The sequence below is a fragment of the Hypomesus transpacificus genome, chromosome 24 (genome assembly GCF_021917145.1).
Source record: "Hypomesus transpacificus isolate Combined female chromosome 24, fHypTra1, whole genome shotgun sequence".
NCBI lineage: Eukaryota > Metazoa > Chordata > Actinopteri > Osmeriformes > Osmeridae > Hypomesus > Hypomesus transpacificus.
The window spans coordinates 546834-557192 of NC_061083.1; the positions used below are offsets into that span (position 1 = coordinate 546834).

General features: G+C 42.0%; 1 protein-coding gene across 1 annotated transcript; it reads right to left on the bottom strand.

The window, feature by feature from the left end:
• Positions 1–2210: 2210 nt before the first annotated feature.
• On the bottom strand, positions 2211–10359 carry LOC124486691 (coiled-coil domain-containing protein 183-like). Its single transcript, XM_047048456.1, has 14 exons — positions 10257–10359; positions 9050–9133; positions 8681–8799; positions 8341–8508; positions 8060–8164; positions 7812–7934; positions 7393–7560; positions 7206–7263; positions 6774–6874; positions 6245–6405; positions 4757–4919; positions 4448–4570; positions 3386–3473; positions 2211–3209 (listed from the first exon to the last, which is right to left on the bottom strand). The coding sequence occupies exons 2-14, from the start codon at positions 9120–9122 to the stop codon at positions 3079–3081; spliced, it is 1581 nt and encodes a 526-aa protein (XP_046904412.1). The 5' UTR covers positions 9123–9133; positions 10257–10359; the 3' UTR covers positions 2211–3078.

The window sequence follows — 10359 nt, forward strand, 5'->3', positions numbered from 1 at the left end:
TATGGGTTCTTAATAACTCTTGTGTAACCTTCGGGTCATTGTGACCCTTCAGTCATTGTGACCCACTGTGACAAAAATAAAGTGAAGAATTTTCGTTTAAGGCCAGGTACTACAGGTAAAAAACAAGATTTTTGTTCAGTTTGTCAATTTGGATATCTTTTGATATTTTTGTTCAATAACCAGTAAACTTTCCTAACCCAATTTCTACCCCGAACAAATCAATGTTGTGTTCTAATACAAACTTTCTTTGTCCTTGGACTAATGCTGTAATTCAATAAATACTGTCCTTGCAAAGTAGATGACTTTTCTGTCCTAATTAGGAATGCTTAGAAGCATGTCTATCAAATACAAATGTATAGCCTGTACTGTGCAAATGTGTTTCTGCTCCCACATCAAGCAAGGAATGTCAATGTCATAGAGGACCATGGGACCAAGGCGGCAGTGTTGCTTCCTGCTGAACACAACAGTGCAGTTGCAGGGTATATGGACCACCATGCTTTCCTGCTTGTGGACCATGTCAAGTTGGGAATTGTGAGAATCACTATAATCAACCTCTATGGGAGGAACAATGTGACGACTAATAGTAAATCGAGTGAAGTTCACAGTGCAAAAAAGTATAACAAATAAACCAGAACAATAAAAATAATGGTTATGAACCACAGAAACCACCAACCACCAACTAAGCAAAACGATATGAGAAACGAGAAAATGCAATTACTTAAGGGAAATTGTACTTATTAAATATGCTTGTAACCAATTGCTTCCATATATAATTGTACTTGTAATCACTTATCTATCATGCAAATATGCTTATTAGAATATTATATGGCCAAAACTTGGATCAGTATTCCTGGTCTAGGAGGAATACAAAGGAGTAATGGTCCTTTTAAGGACCTGACGGCCGCCATTTTGAAAATGGGGCCTTTCTTGAAGTCAAACTTTGGTAAACTTTTAGTATGTTTTTAAATACATCTGATGCTACTGTAAACCACTGAAAAACCTTTTGTTAGAATTGTTTGGAGGGTCAAGCCATATTTGCAGCTGACTAATACCCTACCGAGCATGACAGGAACAATATTATTTATGTCAGTGCTATGCAGAAAATCAAAGACTATTTTACTGATGAAATTCTGGCTAGCTATCTAAGAAAAAGACGATAATATTGAAGTGGATGGCTTATTTTAGTATGTATAGCTGGAAGGTTATTCGCTACAATCAGTGGTGTAGGCCTATTGCTGAGTATATGCATATGGCATACCCACCTCTGAGGAGAAGGATTTATCCGTATACCTACCGCAGGAGAGACGAAGAGACCGTACACCCCTATCCATCAATCTAATGGGAGTCAGAGCCATAGAGCTGGGAGCTAAGCCGCAGCCAATTAAATCTAGATATCCATTGTGTGTAGGCTACTTAACTTTGATTTGACAATGAGTGGAATGACATTCGTCCAATTATTAAATATTTTTTCCCGCTTTCTTTCCTCCATCCTTCTTCGGTAGTTCTGCTGTATCGGGTAGTGGTGTGTATGTGTATGTGGGCCATACAGTCTATGGTGTGGGCATGTGTGTTCTTGCGTGCGGATCAAGGTGTGTATTGGGGTTCTATACATTCACAGTATACCCACCTAACGAAACACCACTACACCACTGGCTACAATTATTTCCAGTGCTGACTGCACCACCTGCATCACGGGCATTATGCACTAGTATTAGGCTACTATAATTCTGATGAGCATTCGTTACCAGTAGGGTAGAATAGCTATGAATTTTCAAATTAATTTGATAAAACGATCCACCATTTTATTCCACTGACAACTGAATTAAAGCCACCAAAGAAATCAATTGTATTTTTGTACACTAACCGGCTCGTTGATTACATTGAGCCGAAGTAACGTGCCACTTCGCACACATGCATGTTTCAGGAGGCGCAATTATGTGAACGAGCATGTGTCGTAGCAAGCAGGAGGCTCGACTTGAGCTGTGCGGTGACCCACTTACATGAACAACTGTCAGTTTTTCATTTAAAATGGATGAGACAAGACACAGGGACCAGGAGGATATGGAAGAGGAACTGAGAAGAAGAAAAAAAAAAAAGATTTGTATCATTGGTATAATTTCCAAATGAACGGGTCTGAAATTAAAAGAGATTCAATCAATACAGCCCGAGGTGTGTTTCAGCTTTATTGTTATCACTCTGCCAATCTTTGTTTTCAGCTCATTCTGTTGGTGGCTGGGGGCTCTCTTTGTCTTGTGTAGATAAAAAGTGTTGTTTTCCCATAGAAATACCAGTCCCTAGAAAGGTCATCCAGCTCTAGACCAAGAGGTACCAGGGACTCCCAGTCACATGCTTCATTGATTTCACTTGCCCAGATAAGCCTGTCTCGCATTGCTCAATCCAGTCACTCAAGTTTCTTCTTTCCTGACCCAATTTCCCCTAATAAGATGACTAATCAAAGAGTAGTGCACCTATTTATGAGAGGAGGTGGGTGGGGGGGGGAAGGGGGATGTTGATCACATATTATGATTTAATCATCATACTGTGGAAGGAAATGTCAAAGCATGTCATTATGCATTATGAACTCCCCTTCCCCCAGCTCCTTGTCCACTCATATTAGTTGGTTCACGCGGCATACTACATCCGCTACGTATCTACTGCTAAATGTTTTGCACAATGCTTCCACCCCATGGTAAACAAAAAATGTGCAGGGATAAATCTACTTATTAGTCTAGTTGGCATTCCATAATATATAGCTGCTGAATAAGAGATGTCTCCATAGTTTCAAGGGTTAGGGTTAGGTATTGGTTTGAACAACCCAACCCAAATATAAATGTTTCTTAGCTGAGGACGCAATTGACCCAGGCAGAACATACAGTATGTCTGTGATCATAGAATTCAATTTCACTTTTCATTTAACCTACCAGTCCCTTGATTGTAACAATATCACAGATAGACAAACAGTAAACAAAGATGTAAAATGTTTCCTGCTACTGTTTATTTCCTCAGACATATTTCCTGTGGGCTGTGAGTAGTTTGCAGCTGTGTTGCTGCCTGGTCCTTATTGGTGTGCTATAGTGTTTAAGTCTTCTTCGAGCTCTTCTGGGCTTTCTTCTTGTGTTGTTGGGACTCAATCAGCTGGATGCTGCGGCGCTTGACCTCCTCACGGGACAGAGAGCAGTCTTCTTCCTGACTGCGGAACTGGAAAGTGTCTGAGAGCAGAAACCAGGAGACGAGACGAGAGGAGAATAGAGAAAAAGGAGCAAGGTGCATGAAGATATGGGAAGAGAGATGGAGAGAAAAGGAAAGAAGAAGAGAGGAGGAGTGTGAGCCACAACACTAGAAGAGAAAAGGATTTAGGCTAAAAACATCTAAAAGCTTGTGGTACCTTCAGAGGTGCTGTTGTACACTGGACTGCTGGCCCTCTTGAAGTTCCTGGGCTCCTGCAGGGTGCTCTGCTCCAGGAAATGCCACGCCTGAGAGAAAAGGACAAGAGGTGCAGTTGGATTTAATTAAATTAGATGTTACCTAGGCAGACCTTGAGGAAATCCTCAATCTCAATATTTCTTTGTCCATTAGCAGTTGCACTTGCAGTTTCATGCGAAAGATTTGCTACAATAGTGCAAATTCAGGCCCGGTTCCAGCCCACTTAAGTTGGGGGGGGCGGAGGGGGGGGGGGGGGGGGGGGGGGCGGCAATGAGACATTTTGGGGGGGAAAAGAAAAAAGAATGGACGGACGACTTTTGGTCCAGGGCTGTTTTTTCTGAGACCTAATGCTGTTTTGTCTGAAGACAGAGGTTTTTCTGAGACTGACTGACTTTTAGGCTACTCCGATGTTGTTTCGCCTGAGTCTGACGACTTTTGGTCCAAGACCTGATGCTTTTTCGTTTGAGTCTGACACTTTAGTCTGAGATCTGAGCATGGGTGTTGTTAGACCCTTTAAACTGGGGCACATGCCCCAGTATAAATCTGCTGTGTCCCAGTAAAATCTAAATTTTGAGTTTTAACAATTTACTTTATTAGTCAGTGCATTCATTTCGATCGATAATCCCGGAAAAAAATGTCACACGGAATAACACTTGTTCAATCCTCATTTTCCCCCTCAAAGACTCAAAACACAATTTACCTGGCTAATCACCAGATTTGACAAGAGGCTATCAAATTTCCAGAAACTTCTCAATAATTTTTATATTATATATAATTATATTTTTTACAATAAATTTGTATGATTGGCTGAGCCAAAATAAACGAAATACAGTGGAAAAAAAACGAAACGAAGGAAACAACGTCAGATTTGTTTCCTTCATTTTGGAAGGGGGGAATGTTTTTCAACACAATTTTTTCAACCGTAACATTATCACCTTAAAATATACAGTATTATTTCTATAAACCAGTAAGGAAATATATACATACATATGTATGTATTGGCAGCCCATAAAAAAGGCGTTACCTTCTCCTGGTCGGGGCTGCTATCCTCGGCTGAGCGCAAGGCCTCTTCATGCAAGATGGGTAGAAGGGCATTGATTTCCTGCAGTTTTTCCATGGTGCTCAAATTTGTCTCTCTGGAAAACTCCTGTGGTGAAACCCACACAATAAAGAGTCTTATCTAGCCTGTTGAATAACATTAGAATTTTTTTTCATGTAGGCCTACTAACACATTTTTGACCAGACAAACTATTATGTGGTGAATAAGTAAACAACTGGATAACAAATGTACAAATAATGAGGGTTGGGGTGGGGTGGGGGTGATATATGGTACCTTGTCTGTTGGCACACAGATGATTCGGAAGTATAGGTTGTTGATTCCCTGCTCCATTGCATGCAGTACTGCCTGGGCCTTACTCAGCTGGGCCTCCCATTGGCCACAGCGCTCCTCTTCCTGCTGAATCCCCGCCTTCAACCCTTCAACCAACCGCTCGTGCCTTCAGACAATTTCAAGAAGCACAAATTTTTTTGTCCAGTATACATTAGAAAAGCGCACCCCCCCAGCCTGGTCCTAACCACATTTAATTTGTACAGAGGGTCTGGGATCGCTCCATTGACAAGCGTTAACTTCCTTGAAGGCGGGTCCTCTGTTGAAGTTTAAAACTATTGGATCTGCCCAGAGCCACTCTGATCTGCCATAACCAATCGCAAGTGTTGGCCTTAGCCAACTCCTTCACTACTACTGTAATGGAGTTAGCTGCCGTAGCTGGAAAATCAAACTTTTCCCGAACCCCGTGGGAAGGAGGGTCACAACATCATGGCCACCAACAAAACTCAGCAATGAATGTTCTTGTTCCGGCTTTAACTTATGAATATTCGGCAGCGTTGCCACAACCGCAGAATAGCTTCGCTCGCATCTTCCTCCGCCGCCATTACTGAACTACTCAAACGAGTGCACGACATTAACGTCACCGTTCTCAGCCACTCCCTCTGTTCGCTGATTGGACCTACAAAAAATGTGTTTCTGAAAACCGACTTCAAAGTCAAACTCCCAGACCTAGTACAGAAGCAAAATCCAAATTGAGCGGAAGTACTTAGGAGGGCAGAGCCAGGCTACCCCCCCCCCCCCCGTCCCCGGGGCAAATTAACTATCTAAGACCTGTATCTGCACTTTTAATGGCTCTAATGTGAAGCTGTTCTGTAATCATCTGTCTATTTCCCATAATACTTTATTCCTCACCAGCGCAGACCTAAAAGCAATGAGAAAATCTCCCTGTCCGAGACGTCACAGGAGATTACGGTATTAAGGCAGAGAAGTAAAACCTGATATTGAAAATGTCACCATGCAATACTTCTTTCTTGGCTGTGTCTCGAGGTGTGGTGGAAAGGGGTAGAGAAACGTCTCAAAGTAAATCAGTCCAGACATCAATCAGAGCTGCGTTTGCAGTTACATGGTTAGCAGTGCCAGCCAGGGCTATCAAAACCACATGCCGATAGGTAGCTGGTAACTACTGGTCTGCTTCATCATCCAGGTAATCAATACACCATCCATAAGTCTTAAAAAGCTTCAAACCCCTTGTGTATATAGAAATATTGCTGGTGAAATGATACAGATTCATTTGTCCCCAAATCCAGTGCTTGAATTGACAAGGAACTGGGAGGGTTCTAACCCTCCATAAAAATGTTGGGACCATAGGCACGATAACGTAGAAACCTTCTACCTTGGAATATATACATTCTCCATATAATCATGCATGTGAATATCCAACAAATTAATGCCTCTGCTTAAGTTTTGGTTCTGTGTTGTCGGGTGGTTCTCTACCTCTCAGAGCCGGGGCCCACACTGAACTTGAGCTGGGCGTACTGCAGCTCCAGGGCAGCTAGGGTGTCCATCCTCTGCTTGACCACATCCTCATACTGCATCATCTGACTGTAGAGTTGCTCTTTGGTGGCGTTTTGGGAGACCAGGCGGTTCTCCAGCTCCTGTTAGGGTCATGGGGAGGTTGTGTGGTATGTGGGATCACATATTGGTAGTATACCGTCTTTGACCAAATGTGTACATACAAGCAACATTATATGCATGTCCAACCAACACCATTTATATCTGGAATAGGTTTGAGATACCCCAAGGTTTCTGCAAAAGATTGCAAATATTTTCTAATTACTTCAAAACGGCTCCAGCACCGTAACATCACTCAACATAATGAGAAAGGCATGGCCAGGAAAATAAATAAATAAATCTCTGTTTGCAAAGGTAGTTCCACTGGATATTAAAAATGTGATTAATGTTAGACTGTACTGGTGGTTGGATATTCCACCAGGGTCTAACTACTAACTACAGTATTCCTTACTTGCAGATCAGTGCAGCTTAGAGCCTCTCTCAAAGCATCTGTGTCCTCCACCAGTTTGACTATGAACTGGGGAGTGCTGGGGCTGGGAGTAGACTGATGAGCTGTTGGAACACACACAACCCTGATCTGACCATTGGGGAAACCTTTTTTGAAAGCACTTTTTAAATTATTTGTTTCCATTATGAAACAAAGAAGAAAGAAAAAATATCTGCAACATTGAAAATCTATCTCACATTTCAGTTAGCCTTTAGTTTTCATGGTAAAAAGGAATACCTACTGTATGATATGATTGTCACTACTTCTACTACGTCAAACCCTGAGTGTTTTATGTTCATGAATAGGAACAGAACATGTGCCAAATGTAAAATGACTGTTTGACCTGTGGGAATTTTTTTAAAGATGTTTCTTATGTAATGTCCTGGTCTGTAGTACCTCTGAGAGGAGCTGAATCAGTCAGTTCAGTCAGTGCCTCTTTCCCAGACTTCCGGCCCTGGAAAACAACAACACTCAATACGAGAGACATTGATGTATCCCTCTGGACTCAAATGTTCCCTTCCTTTCAACATACTGCTGTCTGAGATGTTCTTTCCCCCACCAGCAGACCCCCCTCTTTTCTCACCTGCTCTTTCAACTTATGTGGCCCTCTGCTGCCCCTCCGTTCTCCCTCCTTCTCTCGTTCTATCCTTCCCTCCACCTCCCTTGCTTTCTCAAGCCTCCTGCCAGTCAGCTCTGCCTCCATCAGCTTGCGCTCAACCATCAGCTGTCTTTCCATCTGAAGGAGCTGTCCCTGGTGGGCAAACACACGCACAGATGCACACAAACCCTGGATCCATTCCTAACACAAAACTGTATTTCCCATGGTTCAACAGTGAAAAATACTTTTATTGCATGCATCCAAACCAGTTCTCAATGTTCTGTACTTATATGAAATATACATGACAGTTTCAACATTGTTGAAAGTAAGGTGTGTGTGTGTCTCTGCTGGAGGGGGAGAGGGGGAAAACGGACAAGGCATTATTCAAACATGACCCACAGTACCTTGGTGCTGTCCACAGCAGTCACAGCCACCTGGGACATTCGGGCCACCCTGGTCAGTTCTGTCTCTCCCAGCACCACTGACGTCTGAAGCTGATCCAGAATCTTGGGCATCTCACGTGTTTCCTGACCGAGCACAGCAAATAAAGCTGAAAATAACTTGTGTGCCTTCGTGTTAATTTTGTATTCGCATTCGTTCTATTTTCCGAATTTGGTGGATTCACTTTGAGCATTTGTTTTGTGTTACCAACCCAGCTGAGGTGCTCGCTGAGTTTTATGTAGGTGTTCTGGATTTTCTCTGCTTCGGTTATCTTGACAGTCATCTTCGCTAGACTGTTTTCCAACTGCCTCAACCTCTGACAAATCACAACATAATATTTGAGGTTACAGTAGAGCCAAATAAAATGCCTTTTGAGAATTGAAGTGAGACAAACCAAAAAATTAAATTAAATGCTTTAGTTCTTCTAGAATATTGTCCATGACCATGTATTTTGTGAAGTGTTGTTTGAGCAGACAGCTAGAATGTTATCACCTGTTCATATTGGTGCTCACTGTCAGCAGGTGTGGACTCCAGCTTCAGAGCCTTCCTTTCCTGCTCCAACTCCAGTAGCTGGGACTCTTTGTCCTTCACAGCAAACTTCAGCCCATTAAACTGCTTTATCAGAGTACACAGTCGTCGCTGTTCCTTCTCCAGTAGGCTCTAATGTCACAAACATAGGTATGCGGCCTTACAGTCCAATTAAGACTTTCCATACATAAACACATAAGAAATATAAAAATGTATATTATATTTGTTGAGAATTAATATAGGCATAACGTTTCTGTCAGTTTGGCTGTAGACCTAACCCTAACCCTTCCAAGTAGACTAGTACCTCCAGTGGTAGTCCAGGTTTGGGCAATGACCGTCTAAATGGTTTACCATCTCGAGAGGATTTCTGGTCATTCTCAAGGATCTCTTTTGCTGCAGTACATTCTGCCTGGATCTGTCGCTCTGACAACAAATCATGTGTAAATGAGTAAAACTAGATGGCTTAAGTTAATTTATAAATGGGCAATGTTTACTGAGGCAACGTCTGACATATTACAAACAAAGCATTTAACAATGCTTGGTAATCTGAGGCGAAAAGTTATGGCTTTCCATTGAAGCAATGACATGACATTCAAGTTTGTTATCGTTTGATGAATTAAAATTTTACTTTTCATCTTAAACCTTTGCCCAGTTATTTCAAGCCTCCTGTTACCTAGTTGCTGTATACGGAGTCGCTGTTCTTGCAAAGACAGAGTCCTCGGCTGCTCTACCTCCGTTGACTTCATATCTTGGCCATCTGAATGAGAAACCATTTTAATTGTCGCCGATTAGATCAGACTTCTGGCACGACCTGAATTGTCATTGAAAAACAACAGTTCTAATGACGTATAACAACAAAAAGCACGAAATATATCGACTTTGGAGGCAGAGTGAACCGTGATGTTCCTAACATTTTGATAGTTTTATTTAACTTTTGTGGTGTTCCCGGTCAAAAAATACTAGTCATTAGAAATTAAGGGGGGGGACACTACAATTAAGGTATTTTAATGTAATCGCAACATAGTTTCAATAATATAGACAGTATAACTTTTCTCGCAGCTCTGGTAGGCCTACATGAAACATTTTTGAAGCTTTGCTCAATTTATTCTGTGGCAGCACAATGACCAAACAATATGAGGCTTATGGTCATATTTTTGATCATGACACTGGAGAAGAAGACAGGAAGCTGACAGTGAAGACACATTAGAGAAGAATGTAGCAGAAGTTGAAGACAACATAGAATATGATCCAGACCAAGAGGCTTAATTGTCCTGGGGCCTCATGTATAAACGTTGCGTACGCACACTTGGTGATGTATAAAGATTGACTTGAGGTGAGAATGTGCGGGCCTTCACGGAAAGTTTTGAGCAGACGTGAGAATACGCACCGTCCGCAAAGACTTGTCTGGCTCTGTAACATGGCGAATTCTAACTGAAAAGTGCCGAAACTCACCAAACATTAAAAAACACTTCTACGTTTATGACTATTCAAAAAACATGAAAATAAAAGTTTGATCATTAATGTGGATGATCACATAAAAACCGTAAATGCTATAGCCTTCTGGTTAATCCGCCACCACTTAACTTCTGTTAAACTTGAGGGTGTCAAACAAACGACAAAATCACTCAGGAAATGCATGTCACGCTAACCCTAAAGCTACCATGCTGTTGTGATGCGCCACCACTCGTTTCTTCATTTACATTTTTACACCGGACCAGTTATTTTTCATTTCTGCTAGGTCCAATACAATAACAATTGTAGCCTATTTGTAGCCTACACTTAGCTACATCTCAAAGTGCTACAGGTTAAAAACAAGAAAAGGGCGCAATTAGTGACAGTTTTCCACTCCGCCGACTTTCTTCTGTCGGTAATAGGCCTACCTGATGACAGGCTGCCAAACAGGACACTAGGTGCGTTTCGACATGGACTGCGGCTGCATGAGACGACCGACAAGAGTAGCGCTTGCAGTCGGGGAGGAGTTGA

Excerpts from the sequence above, each read along its gene's own strand:
- LOC124486691 (XM_047048456.1), bottom strand. The coding sequence starts at position 9,122 with ATGAAGTCAACGGAGGTAGAGCAGCCGAGGACTCTGTCTTTGCAAGAA. Across the intron at positions 7,935-8,059 it reads TCAGCGAGCACCTCAGCTGG|GAAACACGTGAGATGCCCAA; the intron begins GTTGGTAACACA and ends GTGCTCGGTCAG. Across the intron at positions 3,474-4,447 it reads GCAGCCCCGACCAGGAGAAG|GCGTGGCATTTCCTGGAGCA; the intron begins GTAACGCCTTTT and ends CTTTTCTCTCAG.